The sequence below is a fragment of the Nomascus leucogenys genome, chromosome 11 (genome assembly GCF_006542625.1).
Source record: "Nomascus leucogenys isolate Asia chromosome 11, Asia_NLE_v1, whole genome shotgun sequence".
Lineage (NCBI taxonomy): Eukaryota > Metazoa > Chordata > Mammalia > Primates > Hylobatidae > Nomascus > Nomascus leucogenys.
In genome coordinates this window covers 8,239,676-8,267,299 of record NC_044391.1, presented here as the reverse complement: position 1 = coordinate 8,267,299, position 27,624 = coordinate 8,239,676, and the positions used below count along the sequence as shown (strand labels likewise).

The 27,624-nt window shown below is 40.2% G+C and overlaps 1 protein-coding gene across 3 annotated transcripts in view; it reads left to right on the top strand.

Annotated features, from left to right (window-relative positions):
* SEL1L2 (SEL1L2 adaptor subunit of ERAD E3 ligase) overlaps positions 1 to 27,624 on the top strand; it is a 153,325-nt gene that overhangs the window by 25,639 nt on the left and 100,062 nt on the right. For all 3 annotated transcript variants that reach the window (XM_030821998.1, XM_003252082.4, XM_030821997.1), the window contains exon 2: positions 14,332 to 14,387. Coding sequence is in view for 2 of the 3 variants with exons in the window: in XM_003252082.4 (XP_003252130.2) it covers positions 14,332 to 14,387 (56 nt within the window). In the remaining variant the exon portion in view is untranslated. The remainder of the gene's footprint in view (positions 1 to 14,331; positions 14,388 to 27,624) is intronic.

Below are 27,624 nucleotides of genomic sequence, written 5' to 3'. Positions count from 1 at the left end.
TACCTCTCAAATGAGCAAATTTACTTCTTCTTGTCCACCCTAGCAAACCCTTATACATGTTTTATAGGAAATATGTTCAAGGTTATCCTTTACAGTATTGTTTGTCATGGCAAAATAAAAACATCATAAATGTCTATCCATATTTAGTAATTAAATGTCAACCACTGTTGCAGAGACAACTGTCTTCCAACCTTGAGTTTCTGGATTTTATTTCATGGCATGTCAGAAGATAATTCCAAACTTGAAATTCTTTGACTCTAAGTTTTCGATTGTAACTTAAAAGGCAGTTTGGTTAAATTTTAGATCCAGCAGCAGAATGACATGCTGTGTTATAATAAAAGTATTTAATCAAACAACATTTTTAATTAAGAAACTGTGCAGGGTGCTAGGGGCAAACTTTAAAAAAAAAAAAAAAGAAGATGGAGCACTTTCTTCAGAGATCTTACAATCCATAGAATAAAATTCAATGTATGAGTGGGTGCTAACATAAGTGACAAGGGAGTACCACTTCCTGAAGATGTACCAAAAATGGATGGGTCATTGAAGGCAGTAGTAACCAGTGAGACCTACAGGTAGGAAGGTAAATTTATTTAGTCATTTAACAGATATGTATTAAGAATCTGTTATAGGACAGGAACTATGGTAGGCATCTGGCTCTAATGTTGAAACAGGAAAGACATGTCCTGGAAGGATGAATAACAATTGGATATTGGGAAAAGAACAGGAAAGCCTTCCAAATTAGAAGTGCACAAATAAGTAAAATACATGGGTGTGAGAATGAGTAGAATGTACATAGAGGGTAGGAGGATACTACCGCTTCAATAAGAGCAGGGTGTAGTGGGAAATAAATTGGTTAAGAAAAATAAGATTGGATTATTGAAAGGCTTAAATTGTCAGACAGAAGAAATTAAAAGAAACTTTACTGAGTGCCTAGCAAATGTCAAGCACTTTCACATCCATGATCTCATTTATTTCTGAGAATAACTCTTCCCACTCCCCACCCACGACTGTGCAATTCAAAGAAAAACAAAACACAACAATGTTTTACCTGTTCATGGGGATGTTGGCGTGGAATGAGTAAAAAATGATGGAAGATTTGGAGCTTGAGAAAGTGATGATCCCCTTGACAGGGGCAGAATATTGGAGAGAGAAAGGTGACTTGGGAGGGGGCACATGAGAAATAATGATTTAGTTTGTGGGGACATTGGGACTTAGAAATGACAGGAATATATTCAGGCCACCTTGCTGCCTATTTAATCATATTTCAGCCGCTTCAACTACTGACAACAAAACAAGTACTTTGAGTGTTTCCACTCTTCATCACAGTCCTAAGTGGAAACTTTCTATCTATTGCAAAATTTCAGCCCTTCAACTAAAGTCACTCTGGCTGTAAGCTTAAAAGCTTTAGTGCCCTATTTCTAGAGGACATAATCACATGTTACAATCACCATTAACAAAGCCTTCATACTTTGTGTAAATAGAATTAACTAAGTTAATGGATCCATTGTACATTTTAGTTCATACATTTGAGCAAGCAAGAAATACAACAATTTTTTTCAACGTTGGAATGTAATTTCTGTTTAATGTCAAGCTAACACGTTTAATGTCAAGCTATTGTAGTGTTAATTTCTCTTTACCACCTCTCTAGCCCTCTCCCTACTCCTAGTCCAGGGAATGTTTTCTCATTTTGGGAAGAGCGCACAGAAAGCCTTGCAGTTACTTTGATGTTATATCCCAGTTATTCTACATTTATTCTATTGTCCAGATTGTAAGTCCTTTCTTTTCCTCCAACAGCCAAGAAAATTCCTTTCTTTCTACCACATCATTATTTTTTTCTGAAGCAATGAGCAACTCACTGACTAAATTGGGAAAAGGCCACAGGTACAAAAAAGTACCAGGAAAAACCATCAGTTAATATTGTCATCAGTTAATATGTTCCACCACATATTCTCACTTATAATTTGCATTTCTCCAAAATTATTTCTCACCTAATCAAGAATTAATCATAAGAATAACATTTATTAGGCACTTGCTATGTGCTAGGCACTGTGCCAAGCACATTGCAAAAATTATTCAACTATCCTTCAAGGTTGCTGTTAAGCTCTTTACTTGTATCTACAGGAGGTAATTAGGCTTCTGGAAGGAATATTCTCAGCAAAGCTGAGTTATTTGGCCTTCTCTACTCAGTTAAACTTCATAAAAATTAAAGTAAGTAACAGAACTATTCCAGAAAAGAATAAATAAAAGCCTAGTCCCCAGTAACTTTAGTTTTTATGGAAATTTTGCTATCTTTGCACTTGAAGAAGGAAATGATGAGGAAGAGAGAATAAAAGACTACGAAATATCTTTTCAAGACACTGACACTAAATTATAGACTTTCAGAACATCTACTATATTTTAATTTATATAACTAAGCCATTAGCCTATTACCAAATATATAAAAATACCTCAAAATGTATCTGTATTTAGAGACCTTGAAACATCCAGGTCTGGTCTAATTATGTAGAAATAATGATTGTAAATCATTTGTTAAGAGAGGAATGGAATAACTCCCTTCTATGCATGCAATTCTTGCTGTATGGATGTTACAATTATTATATGACTGAGATGGCTCTCTAGGAAACCAAGGTGTTCTCAGAGCATAGAGGTTGGGGGCAGTAATACCCATCACCCTCATCATGTCAGGGCTCTGGGTAAGAGAAAAGCTGTGTCCTTCAGAATGGGAAGAGCTTAGGTGAGTGACAGTTAGAATTTGTATTCCTGCCCTTAATGCCAGACAGAACCAGGTGTTAAGGAAAGTTGCCCCCATATGGTTGAAAGTAAGATGGCCCTCCCACCAGAGAGTAGGGAAAGGTTCTTGTGAAATTCTACCAGGAAAAGGAATGAGCTGGGACCAGGCAGAAGGCAGTTGAGATATTATAACCAGAGATCTGTCAGTGTATATAGGACTGTGTCTGTGCCTTTTACATATTTTTTTCTTCTTTCTTGAATTACTAAATCTGTTTTGAAAATGCCAGTCAGTTTTACATGTGGTAAGGGGAACCAAGAAAAGAGGTTTCAAGGGAAAGGGGGTAGGAGCAGTGATCAGAGCGAGAAAAAGCCAGAGAGAAAGTAAAGTTCAGCAGGAGCTGCTTCTTTCAGGGCTTACAAAGTGTAGCTTCTTCACTTTATTTCAATAAGGGAAGTGCTTTTCTCACAGATGCTAATGCTACTTCCTTTAAAAAGATAGGTTTCTGCTGGGCATGGTGGCTCGCTCCTGTAATCCCAGCACTTTGGGAGGCCGAGGCAGGTGGATCAGGAGGTCAGGAGTTCAAGACTAGCCTGGTCAATATGGTGAAACCCCATCTCTACTAAAAATACAAAAATTAGCTGGGTGTGGTAGCCCATGCCTGTAGTTCCGGCAACTCGGGAGGCTGAGGTAGAAGAATCACTTGAACCCGGGAGGCAGAGATTGCAGTGAGCTGAGATTGTGCCACTGCACTCCATCCTGGGTGACACAGCAAGATTCCATCTCAAAAAACAACAACAACAACAACAACAAAAAACATAGGTCTCTGGTAACAGAGAAAGAGAGGGGAACTTACATTTGTTATTAAAGTGCCATGTATTTAATAAAACACCAAACAATTTAAACTTTGATTCTATTCTGTCTTCACACATACTCCAGAAGGTAGGAAGAGTATTTCTATTCCCATTTTATAGAAAACTGAGGCTCAGGGAGGTTAAATAACTTAATAATTTATCCAACTTCTTCACATGGTTAAATAAGAAAATATGAAATGACTATTTCTAAACATCATTCAGTGGCTGGGCGCAGCGGCTCACACCTGTAATCCCAGCACTTTGGGAGGCCGGGGTGGGCGGATTGCCTGAGGCCAGGAGTTTGTAACCAGCCTGGCCAAGACAGTGAAACCTCATCTCTACTAAAAACAGAAAAATTAGCTGGGTGTGGTAACAGGCGCCTGTAATCCCTGCTACTCGAGAGGCTGAGGCAAGAGAATCGCTTGAACCTAGGAGGCGGAAGTTGCAGTGAGCTGAGATTGTGCCATTGCACTCCAGCCTGGGCGACAGAGCGAAACTCCGTCTCAAAAAAATAAGAAAGAAGAAATTAGAAACAAGAAGAAAGAAGAGGAAGAAGAGGAAAAAGAGGGAAGAAGAAGGAAGAAGAAGTAAACAAACATCAGTTGGTGATGTCCAAAAATAAGCATCTCACAAATTAAACTAATAAAGAACCTAGAGTCATACATGCATACTTTGTTTTCTTGCCCTTCACTTTATAGCACTTCACAGATGCTGCATTTTTTACAATTTGAAGGTTTGTGGCAACCCTGTGTTGAGCAAGTCTATCGGCACCATTTTCCCAACAGCATGTGCACATTTCATGTCTCTGTCACATTTGGTAATTCTCATAATATTCCAAAAGTTTTCTTTATTATTATATCTCTTACAGTGGTCTGTGATCAGTGATTTTTTTTTTTTTTGAGACAGAATCTCACTCTTGTCACCCAAGCTGGAGTGCAGTGGTGGTGCAACCTTGGCTCACTGCAATCTCCGCTTCCCAGGTTCAAGTGATTCTCCTGCCTCAGCCTCCCAAGTAGCTGGGACTACAGGCGCATGCCACCACACCCAGCTAATTTTTGTGTTTTTAGTAGAGACGGGGTTTCGCCATGTTGGCCAGGATGGTCTTGATCTCTTGACCTCGTGATCTGGCCGCCTCCACTTCCCAAAGTGCTGGGATTACAGGCGTGAGCCACTGTGCCCGGCCAGAGACTTGTAGGTTTTTAAGGAGATGGGTGTCTTGACGAAAACAGTACTTAGGGAAAATTATTCTAAGGGTAGATGGAAATTAGATTAAAATGAGAACAATTAAATATATTAGAAGGCTATTGTATGAATGCAGGCATGAAATGACTGGGTCTGATTTATGCTGTGCTTTCCTCAGAAAACTAAGTACTCACCCAACAAAAATCCCATTGGGAGAATTTTCTCTGGGCCCTCGTAGTGCAAATCATCTCTCTTCTTGTATGTTTTGCCAGTTTTCTCCCCATTTCTGGTACTTACTGTTTGCACACTTCTAGTCATTTATTCCCAGCCTGACCTGCTCTTGTAACTTAGTCCCAGGTTTTAGAATCATCCTTGTTGCCAGGTTGGCCTCTTACTATTTGTCTCATCTCTGTCAGCCTGAATGAGTGTCTTATCTGGATTCTCCTGTTACTTGTGTTTTTCTGCTTTCCATTCATCACAGTGTGATTCCCAGGGCTTTACTTCTTAAGTGGCAGCCTATGTGGGAATCAGCACATTATCCCTTCCTACTTCCTGACCTCCTGCACCCACAGCTGTCCACTCCAAACTCCCCACTGGCCCAGCTCAACCCTCACATCATGCCAGAGAGAAGAGGTGAAGACTGAGCACTGAGAAATACAAAATCATTAGGGGACTCAAAACAAAAGAGAAACTCTCAAACAGGGGTTTAGAAGGAAGGAGGATATCGGAGATAGTATAAGGTCACAGAAGCTGGTGTACAACAGCATCTAAAAAGACTGTAAAGCTAAGCAAATATGTCTGGGCGATGTCATTGAATGAGACAAGAAAAAGAGGTCATTACTGGCCTTTAGGAAAGAAGTTATCTATGTGAAAAGGTTAAAAGCTAGATTTCAAGGATGTAAAGTAGAAAAAAAAGGCTATTAAGAAGCAGAGATGGCCGCCAGCCCTCTGGGAAGCCGAGATGCGTGGATCACCTGAGGTCTCGGGAGTTTGAGACCAGCCTGGCCAACACAGAGAAACCCCGTCTCTACTAAAAGTACAAAATTAGCCGGGGGTGGTGGTGCATGCCTATAATCCCAGCTACTCGGGAGGCTGAGGCAGGAGAATTGCTTGAACCTGGGAGGTGGAGGTTGCAGTGAGCTGAGATTGCGCTATTGCACTCCAGCCTGGGCAACAAGTGTGAAACTCTGTCTCAAAAAAAAAAAAAGAAGAGATAGCAGATAGCAGAGCACACCACACATTTACAATGTGCTCAATAAAAAAGGGCAGGTTGCATTTGGGGGTGGGGTGGGGTGGGGTCCTTGGGCTGGCTCTTCCTATGCTGTCAATTTCTTACACAAAAGCAAGGATTGCAAAGACTCCAAATTCAAACTTGGCCTCCCAGGTTTTTAATAAAGATATATTTGACAAAATAGGGGGACAGAACATATTTTCTTTAACTGTTAGCTTGATTGATGACATTTACATATTTAGACATATAGGCCAGGTGCGGTGGCTCACGCCTGTAACCCCAGCACTTTCGGAGGCCGAGGCGGGTGGATCATGAGGTCAGGAGTTCAAGACCAGCCTGGCCAACGTGGTGAAACCCCGTCTCTACTAAAAATACAAAAAAAATTAGCTGGGCGTGGTGGCACGTGCCTGTAATCCCAACTACTCGGGAGGCTGCGGCAGGAGAATCACTTGAACCCAGGAGGCAGAGGTTGTAGTGAGCTGAGATGGCGCCTTTGCACTCCAGCCTGGGTGACAGAGCAAGAGTCCATCTCAAGGAAAAAAATATATATATTTAGACATATAGAATGTGGAGTCCCGTTTGTATTCCTACTCTAGGCTGTGCAAATATTAGGGTCAGGCCTCTGGTAACAGGGGTGAAGGTAGAGGAAAATGGTTTTTTTGCTTTTTAATTGTTATTCTCATTTTTATTTTTATTTTTTATTTTTGATGGGGAGTCTCACTCTGTTTCCCAGGCAGGAGTACAGTGGTTCAATCTCAGCTCACTGCAGCCTCTGCCTCCTGGGTCCAAGCAATTCTCCTGCCTCAGCCCCCCGAATAGCTGGGACTACAGGCATACGCCACCACGCTGGCCTAATATTTGTATTTTTAGTAGAGATGGGGTTTCACCATGTTGGCCAGGCTGGTCTCGAACTCCTGACCTCAGGTGATCTGCCCACCTTGGCCTCCCAAAGTGCTGGGATTACAGGCGTGAGCCACCTCACCTGGCCTATTGTTACTCTGATTTTTTGTTTGCTTGTTTTTTGCTGCTCCAGATTGTTTAGATTGGGGAAACTGCCAAATACTTCAAGGAAATGAGAAAGAATATAAGAGAATGAGAAAGTCAAGATATTGGCTAGCAAGGGTTGATGAACAGAACAGTAGTCCTTGGAAGTTAAGTAAGGTGAGTGAACTGGATGGAGTTAGATAACACCAGGGACGAAAAGGAGGTGAGTCTACACTAGGGAAATAAATGGTGAAGCCAGGAGTTAAAGCATTTTGAAACTCTCATGAGGAATTAAATCTGGAAAGAACTATAATAGAGAGTTTTTAAATATTTTCTTCTTCTTCTTCTTCTTCTTCTTCTTCTTCTTCTTCTTCTTCTTCTTCTTCTTCTTCTTCTTCTTCTTCTTCTTTTTTTTTTTTTGAGATGGAGTCTTGCTCTGTTGCCCAGGCTCCAGGAGTGCAGTGGCATGATCTTGGCTCACTGGAACTCCACCTCCAGGGTTCAAGCAATTCTCCTGCCTCAGCCTCCCAAGTAGCTGGGATTACAGGTGCATGCCACCATGCCCAGCTAATTTTTGTATTTTTTTAGTAGAGATGGGATTTCACCATGTTGGCCAGGTGGGTCTTGAACTTCTGACCTTGTGATCTGCCTGCCTCGACCTCCCAAAGTGCTGGAATTACAGGCGTGAGCCACTGTGCCTGGTCGATATTTTATTCTTCTAATTGTTTTCTCAATGCTAGGAATATATTCTATACGATTTATTTTGTCATTAGTTATTGGTCTACCTTAGCTTCAGAGAATTGAGATTTTTGAACCAAGAAGTCCTAATAGGCTGAAAACACAGAATCATTTCAGTTGTCAATTGCTGCATTAACAACCCAAAACTTAGTGAGTGCAAACAACAATGATTTATTACTCCTCATAATCTCATAATTCTGTGGGTTGACTGGGTGGTTTTTCACTGATCTCATTTGGACTCACTCTCATGCAGTTGCATGCAGCTGATGGTCAGCAGAGACAGCTAGGATGGCTGGGCCTCTCGGTCCACATGGTCTGTTATTCCTTGCTTCTTCAGGACATGGTGGTCTCACAGCATTGCTCTAGGAGGGTAAAGGAGGCTGCAAGGCCTAAGAACTAGCCTTGGAAGTTGAAGTGTCATCTGCCACATTTCAATTGGTCAAAGCAAGTCAAAACAGCAGCCCAGACATAAGGAGTGGGAAAAAATAATCTCCATCTCTTGATGGGAGGACTGGGCAAAGTCACATTGCAAAGCGATATGAATACAAGGAGTTGTGATTCCCTGGGGGCCATTGTTGTAACAATCTACAATAGTCCACCCTTAGGCCTCAACGATTCATGTCTCTTTCATGAATCTCATCCTCCCAAAATTGCCCAAGTCTCATTTTATCATATCATCAAGCTCAGAATCCATGATCTCATGGTCTGTATGAAGTCAAGATGTCGATGAAATTCCTTAGGTATAGTTCTTTAGTTCAGGCACCTGTAAACTAAAAAGACAAGTTATTCCCCTATGCCTTCATGTACCCAATGTACACTGGAGAGACAGCAAAACCACATTAGACACTGCTGTCCCAAAAGGAGAGACATACTAGTCACTTCCGGAGAGACATACTAGTCACTGGTCCATGGCAATTTGGAAATCTAGCCAGGTGCATGTTGGAAGATACTCCAGGGACAGGCAATGTTTATTAATTAGGGCCCAGTTCTACCCTCTGGAAGTGGTTCCCTAATGTATGGTTCTGTTTGGCTCTTGGCAATACCCTCTGGGCTTGGCTCTGCCTACTGAGTCGTCCTTCCTTTTACATAAGAAATGGCCCATGTTTGTAGCTGAGCAGCTTTCTCATGCTGTCTCCTATTCCTAGAAAGATGGAGGCCCAGAGGCCTCTTCTCATTTTGAGCTGTCTCAATTTCTTTTAACCCAAGCTAGTGGCTTTTGTTCAACACAACACTTTTAAAAATCTTATAACTCTTCTATGAATCTGATGGGCTTCCCCTCCATGCCCCAAAAACCACATGGACAATTCTTTTGGAGGCAGTAGGGTGTAGGGCTAGCTTCTTCCCTACCACTTCAGAATTCTTCTATCTCAGTGGAAGGGAAGGAGTAAATCAAAGCTGTAGTGTGCATAGGATGGTGTGTTTCATGTTATTTCAATTGATGTGTCCCATAAAATGCTCTGCATAAATCAGATTTTTGTTTTTTAAAAAATGGAGTTTATGTCATTACAGAAACTTGCCACTTAAAATCAACCTATTGTGAATCCTTTGGTAAGGTTTGCAGTAGCAATGGTGTAGAAAGAAGAGCTCTGGAGTCAGACCTGCATTTGAATCCCACTCTGCCCTGTGACCTTGGACAAGTGACTTATTCTCACTTGGTGAGAACACAGATATTCTGTGCTTGCTGTTTTGGTGGGTTGTTATGGAGATTGAAGATAAAGTATCTAAAGAATCTAGCATATAATAAATTACACTTAGAGCTATAATTCTAGAGCTGAATGAAACTTTAGTCCCCTTCCAAGGCTAACTCCACATCAGACATTTTTGATGGTATACACTATTATATATATTTATTTATTCATGATGATAATGAACTACTGATCTATTATGTGCATTATGAAACATATCCCTAAAATAGAGATAATGAAGGAGATTTTTTAAAGCCTCAGGCAAGTAGATCTAATATTTTCTTCCTGCACCCGGTAGATTGTGGTTTTTTACAGGGAGTGCTTGAATTTGTGGGAATTTCAGCATCCTGTAGGGGAAGTGATAAAACAGTGGTGCAGATCTCCGGCAATCACCAATGTTTCTCAAGTGGTACAAAACAAGCTACTCTAAAGTATTATGGGACACATTATTTGTAACAGAATGTTTTCCCTAATAGCCAATGGAAACTTCTTTTTCTTTAGGGAAAAAGTCTAAAAGCCTGAAATTTAGAAAATAAACACGCTTTTAAGTTTCAAAACTGTTTTGGCTTGTACATCTTCTGCTGGAAATAATGAACAATTGCTGTTATCTTCATATTATGTTTTAAGCTACTGAATAGTTAATTCCTTCAGTTATATGCTTATGCTTCCTTCCATTTCCCTAATTCTTTTACCTACACTTATCCTACTTTTGATTACTGCTTTTAGCCCTGTAATTTTCATGTTACTCTTTGACCACTGACAGTTTGATTTTCTGGACCAGTGTATAATATAAACTTTACTCCATTTAATATCTATAATTTTCTCCTCTCACTCAAATACACATGACACTTTGTACTTCTGTGTCTGTACGTTCTGTACATACTAACTCTAATTTTATTCTGTGTACTTTGGGGAATATAATAATGGGAATCTACCAAATCACATTGCTTTTTCTAGTTTACTTTTTCTAGTTGTGATAATGGAGTTTAAAAACTGCTAGACATTTTATGTGACTATAATATCAGTCACAATATCTGATTTCTAATACACAAATATAATTAGGCTAAGGAATTTTCTTTGAAAGATACTATAATTGAGAGATGTCACATTACAGGCAAAGCATTAATAAGTACTAGTAACATGAATTCTCTAATTATGCTTTACTTGCCATAGTCCCTTTTAAACTACGAATGTGTTAGGTTGGTGCAAAAGTAATTGTGGTTTTGGGCTGTGAATTTTAAATAATTATAACTAGGCTCAAACACATCTTTATTAATCAAAATAAGAACCATTGCAATCAACACATTTTTGCCAAGGAGAAATAAGTTTGTTTATTCCCATAGTGTAAAAATCCATGCTTCAGGATTCGACAAACTCTTGGAAAGCATTTTCTGAATCTTGCTGGTTGTGGAGGCATTTTCCCCGCAAAAAGTTGTCCAGATGTTTGAAGAAGTGGTAGTCGGTTGGCGACAGGTCAGGTGAATATGGCGGATGAGGCAAAACTTCAAAGCCCAATTCGTTTGACTTTTGAAGCTTTGGTTGTATGACGAGCGGTCAGGCCTTGGGCTGGAGAAGAATTGGGCCCTTTCTGTTGACAAATGCTGGCTCAGGCATTGCAGTTTTCGGTGCATCTCTTCGATTTGCTGAGCACACTTCTCAGATGTCATGGTTTCACTGGGATTCAGAAAGCTGTAGTGGTTGAGACCAGCAGCAGACCACCAAACAGTGACCATGACCATTTTTGGGTGCAAGTTTGGCTTTGGGAAGTGCTTTGGAGCTTCTTCCTGGTCCAACCACTGAGCTGGTCGTCACTGGTTGTCATATAAAATCCACTTTTCGTTGCCCATCACAATCTGATCGAGAAATGGTTCATTGTTAAGAGAAGAGGACACTTTAAAATGATGATTTTTCACATTTTCATTCAGCTCATGAGGCACCCACTTATCAAGCTTTTTCACCTTTCCAATTTGCTTCAACTGCCGAACAACCATAAAATGGTCGACGTTAAGTTCTTTGGCAACTTCCCATGTAGTTTTAACAGGATCAGCTTTGATGACTGCTCTCAATTGGTCGTTGTCAATTTCCGATGGCCGGCCACTATGCTCATCTTCAAGGCTCTTGTCTCGTTTGCAAAACTTTTTTTTTTTTTTTGAGACAGTCTCGCTCTGTCGCCCAGGCTGGAGTGCAGTGGGTCAATCTCAGCTCACTGCAAGCTCTGCCTCCTGGGTAGCTCCCAAGTAGCTGGGACTACAGGCGCCTGCCACCACGCCCGGCTAACATTTTTTTTTTTGTATTTTTAGTAGAGATGGGCTTTCACCATGTTAGCCAGGATGGTCTCAATCTCCTGACCTCATGATCTGACCACCTCGGCCTCCCAAAGTGCTGGGATTACAGGCGTGAGCCACCGCGCCCAGACCTCCTATGCAGAGCTTCTTGAACCACCACTGCACTGTGCGTTCGTTAGCAGTTCCTGGGCCAAATGTGTTGTTGATGTGGCAGGTTGTCTTTGCTGCTTTGTGACCCATTTTGAACTCAAATAAGAAAATGGCTCAAGTTTGCTTTTTGTCTAACATCACTCCATAGTCTAAAATAAACATAAAATAAACAGCAAGTAATAAGCAAAAAACATGAAGTGAGAAATGCCCATTAAAATGATGTGTAACATAACCACATTTATTTAAGTAATGTATTCCAATATCAAACGGCAAATTCCAACAATGCAAAGACTGCAAGTACTTTTGCACTCACATGTAATATCCTCAAGGCATCTTAAATCCTTTAAAGAAGTAGGTTCCATATAATAATAATAATTTTATATACCTAACATTTATTTAAAACTATGTATTAAGTACTGTGCTAAATATATAAATGATCTCATTTAATTATCATAACAATTAATGAAATAGTTACAAAATCAAGACTAGAATATAGGCCTGTTTGACTTAAGGCCAGATGGTGGACCATGAGGCTACATTGCCTCTGATGTTGAGTATTCATGGTCCCAGTATAATCACTCGACAAATTTGGGATAAAGTTTTATTTATAATAACATTTAATAAAACTTATTCATATCTTGAACCTAAGGAACAATCCTAATGTATATAATAGTATCAGATATGTATAATCTTTAAAAGAATTTGGTATGCCTTAATAATGCCTTGCTCACCAGGCAGTTTTTGAGTATTTATTTATTTAAGACAGAGTCTCCCTCTGTCACCCAGGCTTGAGTACAGTGGCACAATTTCCGCTCACTGCAGCCTTGATTTCCCAAGCTGAATGATCCTCCCACCTAAGCCTCCTAAGTAGCTTGGATTTCAGGCTCGTGCCACCATAGCTGGCTAATTTTTGCATTTTTTGTAGAGACAGGGTCTCACTATGTTGCCCAGGCTGGTCTCAAAACTCCTGGGCTCATGGGAGCCCGCCACCTTGTCCTTCCAAAGTATTGGGTTTACAGGTGTGAGCCGCCATACCCAGCCTAATTTTTATTTAGAATTTGCCAATTATTTCTCTAATTTAACAGAGGAATAAATATGAATCAATCTGGTGCCAGTTCCTGTAAGGTCTAGATTACAAAGTAAACAAAACAGATGTAGAATTGTGAGGCTGCTGCCAAGTACTAAAGTTCACCAGTAAGTGAAAGAATAAAACATCAAATTAATAAATACAATGGGCTGGGCGCAGTGGCTTATGCCTGTAATCCCAGCACTTTGGGAGGCTGAGGCAGGTAGATCACCTGAGGTCAGGAGTTCAAGACCAGCCTGGCTAACATGGCAAAAACACCGCCTCCACTGAAAATAGAAAAATTAGCTGGGGGCAGTGGTGCATGTCTGTAACCCCAGCTACTTGGGAGGCTGAGGCACAAGAACTGCTTGAACACGGAGGCAGAGGTTATAGGGAGCCAATATCATGCCACTACATCCAGCTTGGGTGACAGAGTGAGACTCTGTGTCCAAAAAAAACCAGTAGAAATAAATAAATTAATAAATAATATGTCAGAAATAAATTAAAAAATTTGTGACCTGTTCTTAAAAGCTTTTGACTTTTTGGAAATACAAAATTTTGACTATTTCATATTGGTTTGTGGTCAAATTCTTCAGCCTGTTAAATGTGAACGTATCACATATTTGCATTTTTTTGACTTCCCAAAACATATGACCATTTTCACAATGCATCAAATTTGTCTACAGCAATTGAAAATTTGTCAATCCTAGTAATGTAGTAAAGTTGAAACGTCATGATGTGTTACCCTGTCATCTCACGTTTTCAGACTTGTTTCTCTAAGAAAGTGAAGAAATTTCAAGCACTGTGCAAAAATAAATATGCCAATGATTATGCATGTATTCTATATGATATATATATATAGTCTTTATAAAAAAAGTATTAAAATTGGTTCATTAAAAATTCATTGAAAGTTATTTTCTCAAATTTCAAAGCCTGGTATAATTATCAGTCTACATTTCTCAGATGTTTGTGTCATTCAATTAATTTTTAGTATCTCTCTGACATATGGATGAGTCTATAAAAATATAAAATGTTATATTTCCTCTTCTATGTTTTAATAGCTTCTATTAATAGATGGCACTTATTTATATAGATACATTTAATTAAATACATTTCTAGCTCAGAAAGTTTTCCACTATTGTAATTAGCTCTATGAGTTATAGAACTCTTTCATGTTATTAACTCAATTTCAGAATGCTTGATTAAAGTATATAGATTGTCTCTGGTGTCAAGTTCTAGCTTTACAAATTATCAGTGAAGGAATTATTTTTAACACATTATTAGGAACTCTAAATTATAAATTATTGTCAACAATTATTCTTAGAGTTCTTAAAGTTTTCTAGACTTTTTTTAACAAGAAATTGTATTAAGTGAAATTTTAAAAAGAAAATGCTTTTAAATTTTATTTAAAAATTTTGTGTATTGCAGCTATCAAAGCAGAAGAACATAATAAAAGACAAAAGGAAAGAAATATCACCACACAGGTAAATATTTTGCTAAATCTTTACATTTTTTAATAGAAAATTTAGGCTATAGGCACTATTTTTATTCAGGATACTCAGAATTATTAACTATTGTCTCTGTTTTTTTTAAATTCTCAATCAATATTATTCTTTCATTCATTCAACAAACATTTGCTTAGTCAACTGTGAGAGGATAAGACTGTCTTCAGTCCTGAATCTTCTAAGTTGTGGACTGTCTGAGGTCCTAAATATTAGATTGGTGCAAAAATAATTGTGGTTTCTGCTGTTGCTGTCAATGGTAAAAACTGCAATTACTTTTGCAAAATATTAAGACACAAAGAGCAGAGACCCGCCTGGCTTATAAAGTCACAGATGCTTATTAAACGTTATCAATCTTACGATGTCTTTGCACATTTTGGAAGTAGGGGATTCAAATTTTCAGTTTATTCTCAACCCAGCAATGATTTACTCCTGCAAATATGTCAAGTAAAGAAGTGACTTTCCATCTCACACTGAGTGAAACCAAAGCATTACAATGGCTTGCTTATTGGGCTCTATGGTCTTGCCCTCATGTTTTTTTTTTTTTTTCTCTGATATCAGCTCCTACTACTGTCTCCTTGATGTCATTGCATCTATACTGGGCTCCATGCTGTTCCTCAGAAACCCCAGGCATGTGCCCCGCTTTCCTGTTCTCTCTGCTTGGAATACCTTTGCACCCAGATGTCCATAGGGCTCCCTTCCTTCACCTTCATCTTTTCAGAAGGTCCTTCCCTGGACCTTCTCTAAATTTACAATCACTCTCTCTAAAATTGCAAGTTCTGTCAAACACCTTCTTCTATACCCCTTCCCTGCTGTATTTTTCTTCTCAAAATTATCACCATGCAACATACAGTATTTTATTATATTTGTTGTCACTCTGCCTCCACTAGAGTACAAACTCCATGAGAGCAAGGGTTTTGTTTGTGGTGTTCATTGCTGTTGTCCCCAGCCACTGGAACAGTGCCTGGCACATAGCAGACACTCAATAAATGTTTATTGAATTAATGAGTAAATCTTAAATCCAAATGGAGGAAGTAAACTGAGAAATATTAATACAAATTAAAAACCCCTCTGTACATTGCAACCTTTTCTAAACCCCTCTGAATATAGCTCCTCTCTTATCACTATAACTACCACATCCCATAATTAGCAGTGGGATTATTATTAGCAGAAATAGATGTGAGCTTCACCTAAATCTCAGTTTGTCTTCAGGCAAGTGGAGAACGAAGGAACATCCATTTCATCAGGTCATCTTGCTTTCTCTTGCGGGCTCTTGGCATCTTGCAAGTCAGTGCCTGCTGAATAACCTGAAATGCCCTTTGGAATCCTCTTACTGCTTGAGAACAAGGATGCTGCCCAGACTCATAAGCATCCACCCAATGCCCAGCATTAGAAGATGAGACCTCCAGAGTAAAGATGGGAATAGGCCCCTTCCAACCTTGTAAAGCCTGGGACAAAAGAAAACTAAGAACTATTCTAAGATATTTCAGAATATTATAAAGTAAAACAAACAAAACACATACAAAGCAAAACACTACCTTTGTGTCAAAGATTAGGCGTAAATGTTCCAGGGTAGCCTGTTTGTAGATTGTATATCTCACTCAATTCCATTGGCCCAAGCACAGATGGCAGAAGTGAAAAGCCCAAAGACTGCAAACACCTCTACTGCAAAGTGTCCATATATGCATGCTATCCTACAACCAGAATAGAGTATCCTCAGCTCACTGAACTTGCCATAGTGTTTCATGACTCCTTGGCAATGAGCAGGATACTATTTGGCTGAAAGCACCCTCTCTCCATCTCTACCCCCAATGTAGGCTTGGCAAATTCTGGTTATCTTCCATAATAATTACCATTTACACTGTAATTTTAAAAACACACTCACCTAAGTGGAGCTGATCTTTCCATAGTTTTTCTCTCTTTCTGGCTTTATAACTCTACAACTTGCAAAAAAAAAAAAAAAGTCATCTACTCCTTCATTTCCCGACAAAAACTTTTTGAAAACACACATACACACATGAAAAAAATGTGTAAAGATCATTTGTCTTGTGTTAAGGATCTAATTTTTTCAGGGGTTCTGTGTGCTATTTCCTTCCACGTTAAAGAATGATCCTGATTACAAAGGTAATAAACCCCCAGCTATGTAATGTACTATCGGGAAGTAACTGAGGCCCCCTAAGAGAGCAACTCAAGTGTATGGCTGAGGGACCATTATTGTTGTAGGACTTTCTCCTTAGTTCAGCTAAAAACAGGGTCCTTGTCACACGACCATGAAAAATTAGGCTCGCAGACACTTTGAAGGGTGAGAAGGGCAGGGTTTATTGGGTGAAAAGGAAAAAAGTGGGGGAAACAGAGACTTTCAGCAAAGCGAGAGAGTGTACTTCCCGCCAGTGGGCTCACAAATTAAATCCGGGTTACCAACCCCGGAATAGGAGAGTCTAGACTCCTCCCTGCAAATGGCAGGAACTTCCCGAGGCTTCACCCCATTCACCCAGTATGCAGCCCAGTTGGAGTTTCTCCAGGGACCCTTTTACACTTGGCTGCCTTTTACACTTGGCTGTCCCATTCCCCCTCTGCAGAAGTACATCTAACTGCCGTTAAAATAAGGATAAGGATAAGGACAAAGACTGATCTTAACTGCTTCCTGCTGACAGGGGGCGCTGTTCTGAGGAACGGCAGTTAGAGCTCCCTCAGAGGTCTAGCTAAGGGTCCCCTGCAGAAAGGGCCATCCTCCAAAGCTCCAGTTGCATGACCATTTGGAGTTTGATAGACTGAAGGTGAGAAGAAACAAACCAGGTTATTAGAAAACACGTATCAAAACGAGAAAAAAGGGATGGGTAAGGACACATCAAAAATCCCAAGGCCTTTTACCAGTTTGCACAGGGAGAGGGAGGCCAAAAGCCTGACTGATAAAAAAAGCTTTTACCCTTTTGCCAGCATTTCAAGTTTCTGGGTTCCCTTCCGCTGAGCCCAATCCTAAGCCAACCAGTCTAAGGTTTGGGAAATTAACTTTTCCCAATTTGGAGGATGAATCTGACAGGAGTGTCCTGAGTACAGAGACACAATTACCTATCAGTGAAGAGAGGACAGAGGAGGAAAAAAGGAAAAAAGAAGGCTTTCACTGAAAGCCTCCCAGGTTTAAGCAATTCTCCCTGCTCAGCCTCCCGAGTAGTAGGGACTACAGGCACACGCCACCACACCCAGCTAATTTTTAAATGTTTAGTAGAGATGGGGTTTCACTATGTTGGCCAGGATGGTCTCAATCTCTTGATCTTGTGATCTGCCCGCCTTGGCCTCCCAAAGTGCTGGGATTACAGGTGTGAGGCACCATGCCCAGCCAAGAAGGCTTTTTTAAAAAAGGAGTCCCAGGGGTTCAGGATGCATTCAAAAGGGGTATAGACTGAAGATGAATGGCTACCCATCTAGAAAGACGGGAGCAGGCATCCCTGGTTCCCTTCTCTTCCTAGCAATACCTGGGGTATGTGAGGGAGAGAAGGAAGAGTGTCCTCTTTCCCTCTTCTGTCCTTGAATCATCAAGTCCCAGTGACCTCAGCAGGTGCCATCCATAGGTGCCAAAGTGGCTTGCACCCATGAAGCAGGGAGGGCCTAGATAATAGGAATTAGCTGCTCTCACCTATGTCTCTATCCCACCTACTATCAGTAGCCTTGGAGTTCCCTAGACCTCATTTATGCCATGGATACTAGCATGGCCCTTATCCATGAAATGGGAGGTTTGGCTTTATTGGCAGGAATTAGCCCTGCTTACCTGCACTGTCTTTTAACCTCTGTTGTTGTCTGCCTCTGGATTCCTTAGATCTAGTTTTCTTTCCTAGGGCTTTGACCTGAAGTTTGGAATTGAGTTTGGGAAAAAATGTGTCTTGGTAGGGGTACATAGACTCCTTATCAGAAGCCAAATGCTGAGGTGAAGGTGTGGAATTGAATCCTCCTCCAACAAGGGAGAGAAAAGCATGTCTTGTGACATGCCCAAATAACTGGTGGCTATAGTTATGCTTGCTAAGATTTGGGTGCATGGTGCTTGGCTTTGGTTAGCTCCCTTGGTCTTCCTTGCGTGATGAGCATCCTGTTTATTTCCATCACCTGGCAGGATTTGCAGGATAATTGCTCAGAACTAGAATATTGATCCAGATTTTTACATTACCCATCCCTTTTGTTCTTTCTGAGCTGCAGCTGGAGATTGCTTGGTTGGTTGATTGATTGGTTCATTCACAGGAACAAGCAGGGGTAGTCTAAAAATATAAGCAAAAACTTAAAAACAACTAATGAGTTTAGAATTTAATGACAAATGTATGATGAGTTTTGAAACATAATTTCTGTCTCTCCAGTCCTCATTTTTGTTAAAAAACAATCATGATAGGACTGAGTTGTTTGCAAAATAGATTATTTGCATAAAGTACAGCAAGAATAACTATTTCTACATAGGCTAGATTTTAGTCTTTTTTTTTTTTTTTTTTTTTTTTTTTGAGATGGAGTCTTACTCTGTTACCCAGGCTAGAGTGCAGTGGCGCGATCTCGGCTTACTGCAAGCTCTGCTTCCCGGGTTCATGCCATTCTCCTGCCTCAGCCTCCAGAGTAGCTGGGACTACAGGCACCCACCACCACACCCGGCTAATTTTTTGTGGTTTTAGTAGAGACGGGGTTTCACCATGTTAGCCAGGATGGTCTCGATCTCCTGACCTCGTGATCCGCCCGCCTCGGCCTCCCAAAGTGCTGGGATTACAGGTGTGAGCCACCGTGCCCAGCCTATTTTAGTCTTATCCTTGGCCTGATTATTTGCATAAAGTACAGCAAGAATAACTATTTCTATATAGGCCTTTTAGACTGGATTTGATGAAACTCTGTTCCACAAGGAATCTCAGATAAGACCTTTTAACTCTGAGCCCAACCATCCTGAGCCCAACCACTCTCAAATACCTGTGAGTTGTGTGATCCTATCCTCTTAAGGTCCCAAGATAAACTTGGGGCTCCTGGGCCTGTTAGAAAGTGACATTCTTTACTGACCACAGGTCAGGAACCCTGTACAGGGACTGCATAAATGAGGGTATGAGGTCAGTTTTTTTTCTCCAGGGGGCTTTTATCAGCTCTGCAAATCGAGCTTGGCTCCTTAAAGGGAATCATATCCTTTCAGTCAAAGCCTTGGGGAAACAACCAGTTTCTCTAATTGCGTCCTGCCACAAAAGAAAAATGGATTCTCATTGCTCTGATGCAAATAACTATATTGCCATAAGTTAAAATTACTCACAGATAATTTCTGAATTCTAGAGGAACCTGGCAGAGAGACTAAACATGCTCCAAATTTTGTTCACAGGAGTATATCTTACTCAATTATTAAGGGCCATAAATATTACAAAATAAGTTTCCTTGACTCTGAAAAACAAAAGGATTGGCAATATTCCAAGCAAAAGTCAAAAAGATTGCTTCAGCTTTCTGAGTTTAGCCCATTTAGTTCTTGATTCACATCATATTCATGAACATTCAGCTCTTCATGAGTCCTGTACATTTTTCTTTATTCCAGTGTTAAAATATCCAAAGTTATTAGAAGCCTGTATTTGAGAGTACCTGTCAAAATTATATAGCTTATTATAAGTCATATTTTGAAAAGGATTAAGACAAGACAATTGTCTGTGAATAACAAAATGTCTAGGGTAGTTACAGTTAGAAACACAATTGACAAAGAAGTTTGGTTATCTCCATGGTTTACAATAAGTTAGCATAACAACCTTAATTGTCATTGATAGCATATACTCAGACATTAAAATTTTAGCAATCCCATACAATTTTGGAACATATATTAGCATTATTCATGAACATATAATCTAAAGAAGATTGAACATCAGTTTGGCAATCCCATGTCACTAAACAAGTCAAATCATCCTGTTTACCTCTCTTTTCTGGGCACTCCAGGGGCCCTCTGAAGTATCCAATAGCTAGGTGTCAGGAAAGACAATTTTAAAACTGAAGTTTGATTTTGGGAAGCCTGTTAAATATGTTAGCAGTTTAAAACACTTGATGTTATGAAATAGAATTCCAGATTGACATAAGTTACTTATTTTGCCAAAATGATGAGTCAGAAATTTTAAAGAAGCAAAAAACTTTTATAACCCTTTACAAATTTTGCCAAAGAGTGTATCAGTGCCCTGAGAGTGCCCTGTTGTGCTTTCATTCCAATGCTCAGCCCAGGGAAAAACCACACAATATCCCCCTTGAACCTAGTCAATATGTTCACACCTAGAACTTCCACAAGATTAATTTCCACAATCCTTCCACCACTTATTTGAGCCTTCAGCTTTATCCTATCTAATTTAAAACAATTCTTTAACCCTAGGCAAGAATTTGCATTTTCATGCCTTTTTAGGCAAGAATTTACATTTTCATGCCTTTTTAGGCATGAATTTACATTTTCATGCCTAAAACACATTTTAGGCTGGGTACAGTGGCTCACACCTGTAATCCCAGCACTTTGGGAGGCAGAGGTGGGCAGATCACTTGAGGTCAGGAATTCGAGACCAACCTGGCCAATGTGGCAAAACCCCATCTCTACCAAAAATACAAAAATTAGCCAGGTGTGATGGCATGGACCTGTAATCCCAGCTACTCATGAGGCTGAGGCATGAGAATCACTTGAACCTGGGAGGCAGAGGTTGCAGTGAGCTGAGATTGTGCCACTGCCCTCCAGCCTGGGTGATACAGTGAAACTATGTCTTAAAAAAAAAAAAGAACAAAAAAAAACCAAGCCAGGCGCAGTGGCTCACACCTGTAATCCCAGCATTTGAGAGGCCGAGGTGGACAGATCACGAGGTCAGGAGATCGAGACAATCCTGGCTAACATGGTGAAACCCCGTCTCTATTAAAAACACAAAAAATTAGCCGGGCGTGGTGGTGGGTGCCTGTAGTCCCAGCTACTCAGGAGGCTGAGGCAGGAGAATGGCATGAACCAGAGGCGGAGCTTGCAGTGAGCTGAGATCGTATCACTGCACTCCAGGATGGGTGACAGAGCGAGACTCCATCTCAAAAAAAAAAAAAAATTTTATTTTTCTCACACACCTCACATGTAAATCTATTTCCAGTAGTTTCAATTACATGTCATAATGGTAACTTTTAGCAATTTTTAACTTTAACATAAAACCTGGTAAGTTGTTTTAATTGTGTGCTAGGTGCAACCAAGGTTTGACTCCTTCTAGCATTAATTAAGGGCATGGTTAGTTCCATATGTCCCCAGGCTTTACCAGTTGTGGAGCAGACCAGTCAAATAGTTCTCAAAACCCAAAAGGCAGTTTATAACCTTAAAACATTTAACAAGCCTTGCATGTGACCTGCATCATTTAGTCCAAAATATTTATATTTTGATGACATTTGCTTTTTACCAATAATCTTTAAGGCTGTTTTTATTTCTCAAAGATTAAAGTCACATGAACTGAAAGTTACCACAGCTTTTATCTTCTCTTTAAAAAATATTTGATCCAAGTGCTTATCTTCCTTTAGGCCAAATTAACTAGAGGTCTTTTTACAGACATCATATACACAACACATATAGAGCTACAAAGACAGGCAGAAGAAAACTCAGCCACCAGGTGGAGCCCTGTAAGAGACAGGGCTAGGAAAACATGCAGATACCAAACCAGAAAGGACTCATTCCCTAAGGCAGGATTGCTAAACAAAGCTTTTCCATGGGGTTACAGGCCATACCCCCAGGATATAAAACAAGGTGGAGGCCTGCTGCAAAGTTTGCTGTGGAAAGACATGCAAAGTACACCAGATTGGGCTACAGCTTAAAACTATCCTCACAAATCCTCTCTCACAATTAAAACTCCACAGAAAATATAAACAGTGATAGTTGGGGTGTCTGGCCTAGTAAAATGTTTTCCAAAAGGAAAAAAAAAAAGTGATTAATTAAAAGTTAACTGCTGATAGGGTAGAGAAGAAAAAAGGATGCCAGTGGGGAAGAGCCTCTTATTTTTATGCAAATAGTTCCTCCACCAGAGAGAAGCATTGCAGTGGGACAAAGTTGGACTTCCTGGTTGGGGGAGTGGAGACTCCATGGGTGCATGGTAGGGAAGGCCAGCCAGCTGCATAAGGCCCCTTGGCCACTGGACACCATGCACACATGCAGCAGATACGTCCATGCACCTCAGCTAGTAGGAAAGGGCGAGCAGGGAGCTGCCCCACCTAACCATCCCCCACGTGCGCCTGTGGCCATTGGGATGGGTGTGGCCTATATCCAGTATTGTAAAAGAAAAGATAGGTGCTATTACTGTCCTGAAAATAAGAAGAGGAATGCCATAGGACCAGAAGGCTCAGAAGCAACAGTGAGAGGTTTTGAGTCACCATTTTACTCACCCTTCCTTGAATCCCATGTTGGGCACCAAAGCTGTTACAGGACTTTCTGCTTAGTTCAACTAAAAACAGGGTCCTTGTAATAACCATGAAAAATTAGGCTCACAGGCACTTTGAAGGGTGAGAAGGGTAGGGTTTATTGGGTGAAAAGAGAAAAAAAAGGGGGGGAAACAGGGACTCTCAGCAAAGTGAGAGAGTGTGCTTCCTGCCAGTGGGCTCACAGATTGAATCCCAGGTTACCAATCCTGGGGACAGGAGAGGCCAGGCTCCTCCCTGCTGCAAACCAGTGTGAACTTCGGAAGGCTCCACCCCATTCTCCCAGTGCGCAGGTTGGTTGGAGTTTCTCTGGGGACCCCTTTATGGGTTTGTCTCATGACAGCCATCACCACCATGAACAACAGTGAAAACTCTGAAAAGAAGGAAAAAGTCACCTGGCTCTCAGCGCTCAGCAGTTTCACCAGAGGGTTCAGTTCCATCTCTTCTTCAGTTTAACAGACACAATCTTTTTGTTTTGAGATTAACATCTTGGTCCAATAGATAATTAATTTGACTAATAAATAGGATATTTCAGTTCTGGTAAGTTTTAATTCTTTGATACTATCTGAGCAGCCTGAGGGGCTGTTTCCTGAGAAAGGAACCTGGTAGTAAAGAGAGCCTCAAGATTTCACTTACATTGTCTTATTGGGCATTTAGTATAAAATTTAGAAACCTTAATTTATGTCATTATATTCAGAATTTATATTCAGTATCATATCCTTACAGTTATATAACAAACTTTATAAAATCCCTTCATATATACCATTTATTCCTCCTAACATCTTTGTGAAGGATGTTAATTGAAAGAGTGACGCTCAGACTTAAGACCACGGCACACCGGCTCGGCCAAGAGATCTTTATTGGAGGCAGCAGGCTGGGCTGGGCAGGAGAGAGAGAGAGAGCAGTGGGGGGCTTGCTTCTTTTATGCCCAGGAGGGCTGCATGGATGTTTGTGATTGGTTGGGGTGGGGCTTAGAGCGAGGCGGGAAAAACACCTCTCTCTGATTGGTTTTTCCTTTGGCGGGCTTGCATTGAGGAAGAAGAACCCGGAACCAGCGCCATTAGGGTGCTCTAGTTACCTAACATTAATTGGTTATTTAAATGGTTAATTATTATCTTCCATTTTGCATATTAGAATAAACAAGCCCATTCTGACTTAAGAGATCTTAGTATTACAAATTATCAATATATTCATTCGTGCAACACAATGCTTACAATGTACCCTACGCAGTTACTGGAATTTGGAATTTCCAAAAGGTTCTAAATGTGGTTTTTTTGCTTTGTGAAACCTCTGTTTGATATTACTTAAACTTGATTGTGAGCTTCTGACAGGCAAGACTGTATGTTATCATCTTTTTCAGTGTGATGCTTTGCATGTGCTAGATACAATAAAGGTTTACAGGTGTAATTAAATACACCCGCTACCATATATTCACGACTTGGCTATAAAATGTGTGGATTCTCCACCCGTGAGATGTTTGTTTTCTTTCCTTTTTCCTTCTTTCTCTTTTTTTGAGACAGAGTCTCGCTCTGTCACCCAGGCTGGAGTGCAGTGGCGCAATCTTGGCTCACTGCAACCTCCACCTCCCGGATTCAAGAGATTCTCCTGCCTCAGCCTCCCCAGGCTGAGACTGTAGGCACATGACACCACGTCCAGCTAATTTTTTGTATTTTTAGTAGAGACGGGGTTTCACTGTGTTTCAATCTCCTGACCTCGTGATCTGTCTGCCTCGGCCTCCCAAAGTGCTGAGATTACAGGAGTGAGCAAATACACTGTATTTTCTTTCTAATCAGTATTTTCTTTCTAATCACCTAACTTCAGGGTCGTACTTCTCCAAATGTTACCTTTCCCTTCATCTTAACTGAAACCTAGTTGTCTCCTGACGATTTCTTCCCCCGTAACCCTTTCAAGCATTTTCTCCCACCGTCCATTTATGTTGTTTCAGGATAGGGTGGTAGGTATCCTCCTCCCTCCCTATTGCCACATTCTCATTGGGAAAGTAGTAAGAGATGAAGACAGAAACATAGCTCGTGGTCTTTCTTTCCCAGGAGCAGAGAGCTCCTGTCTGCATTGGAGATTTCAGTATTCATGAATCGTAGCAGCTCAGTTTCATTACTTACATCTTCTTGCTTCCAATAATCCCATCCTCCTTAACACTCCCATGGTCATAATCTAAACTGGGCCTGTTCCAAATGAAAATTTCAGGTATCCAAGTCTCTGATGGCCACTGATATCTTTCCAGGTTGTTCCATAAATGTATCAATCCAACCAGGACCTCAAATCGATTTGCCCTTTTTACTGCTCATTGTTCCCCTCACATGCTCATTTCCCTTATTACTTGGCTGAGAGTTGATGCCTCATCACCACAGGACCACAGGATCTTTTCCAAAGCCTGTGGGAACAAAGCTATTTCAGAAATTAGGCTTTAAAAAATTGTAGTCAAATATACATAACATAAAATTTAGCTTTTTAACAGTTTTTAAATGTACAGCTCAGTAGTGTTAATTACATTCACACTGTTGTGCCACTAATCTCTAGGACTCTTCATCTTATAAAACTGAAACTCTATATCCATTAAAAAAAAAAAAACCTCTCCATTCCCCTCTCACCCCAGCCCCTGAAATCAACATTCTACTTTCTGTCTCCCTGAATTTGACTACTTTAGGTACCTCATCTAAGTGTTCATACAGTATTTTTCTTTTAATAGTTGACTTATTTCACTTGGCATAATCTCAAAATCTATACATGTGTCAGAATTTGCTTCCTTTTTAAAGCTGAAATATGTAATCATACTTTGTTCGTTCATTCATTCATTAATGAATGCCAATTGCTTACACATTTTGGCTATTGCAAATAATGCTGCTATTAACATGGGCATACAAATACCTCTTCAGTACCCTGCTTTCAATTCTTTTGGGCACATACTCAAAAGTGGAAATATTGGATTATAAAGTAATTTCATTTTTAATTTGTTGTCTGATCATCATTTGTTTTCCACAGTGGCTGCACCATTTTACATGCCCACCAATAGTCCACAAGTGTTCTAATGTCTCCAGCACTTGTTTTTTTTTTGTTTGTTTGTTTTGTTGTTGTTGTTATTTGTTGTTTGTTTTTTGTTTTGAGACAGAGTCTTGCTCTGTTGCCCAGGCTGGAGTACAGTGGTGCGATCTCAGCTCACTGCAAGCCCCGCCTCCTGGGTTCATGCCATTCTCCTGACTCAGCCTCCCGGTAGCTGGGACTACAGGCACCTGCCACCATGCCTGGCTAATTTTTTGTATTTTTAGTAGAGACGGGTTTTCACAGTGTTAGCCAGTATGGTCTCGATCTCCTGACCTCGTGATCCACCTGCCTCTGCCTCCCAAAGTGCTGGGATTACAGGCATGAGCCACCGCGCCCGGCCTGTTGTTTTGTTTTTATAGTAGCCATTCAAATAGGGTGTAATGTGGTAGCTCATTGAGGTTTTCATATTTGTTTTCCTAATGATTGGTGATGCAGAGCATATTTCCATGGGCTTGATGTCCATTTGCATATCTTCTTTGGAAAAATGTCTATTCAATTCATTCGCTCATTTTTTAATTGAGTTTTTTATTTGGCGAGTTGTAGAAGTTTTTAAATATATTCTGGATATTAATTTCTTATCTAATTTGCAAATATTTTCTCCCATTCTGTGGGTTGTCTTTTCACTCTGTGGATAGTATCGTTTCATACACAGAAGTTTTAAATTTTGATGTAGTCTAATTTATCAATTTTTATTTTTGTTGCCTGGGCTTTTGGTGTTATACTAAAACTGACCCAGGAGTTCCATAGATGGTTTTTTGGATAAACATAGAAATTGACCCTTCTGGTCTTAAAGCTTGAAACTTATATTTGTTTTATCTGAGTTCTGTTCATTTCTTCTCTGCTATATAAACCCTTGGGTTCAGTTGGTCAGGGAGACGGATTTGAGACTGATCTCCCATATCCTCATTAAAGCCTTCTTCCTTGGCAATACTAGTTGTCTCAATCACTGGTTTTCTGTGCATTGGCTTTCTGTGTGGCATGCAGTAGGGCCTAGACCAAACCCCTGGTGTTTCAGTAACAATAGCCAAGAAATCATTACCAAATCCAATGTCATGAAAATTTTCTCGTATGTTTTCTTCTAAGTATTTTATAGTTTTGTGTCTTGTGTTTAGGTCTTTGATACATTTTGAGTTAACTTTTGTATGTGGAATAAGGTGAGGTCCAATTTCATCCCTTTGCACGTGGCTATCCAGTTTTCCCAGCACATTTTGTTGAAAAGACTGTCTTTCTCCACTGAATGGTCTTGGCACTCTTTAATATCATTTGATCATATATGAGAAGCTTTATTTCTGGGCTTTCTATTCTATCCCATTGGTCTATATGTCTATCTTTGTACCACACTCTTTTGACTATTGTAATTTTGTAATAGGTGTTGATATTGAGAAATTTCAGACCTCCAACTTTATTCTTCTTTTTCAAGATTGTTTTGGATATTCAGAGTCCCTTGAGATTTCATTTGAATTTTAGAAAAAATATCTCTATTTCTGAAAAAAAAAAAAAAAGCCATTGGGATTTTTATAGGGATTGCATTAAATCTGTAGATTGCATTGGATAGTACTGACATCTTAGCAACATTAAGACTTCCAATCCATGAACACAAGGTATCTTTCTGTCACAGGATCCTTGGAGTGTCACTTTTCCAGCTAGAAGCCTCTGTGGCTGGTGGCACCTTTGCCCAAGTTTTGCTCGGGCCTGCTGTGCTCATTCTGGCCACTTGGCCTGGCAGGCTGCACTTGGCTCATGCTACCAGCCTGGACCCCACAACTGCCAA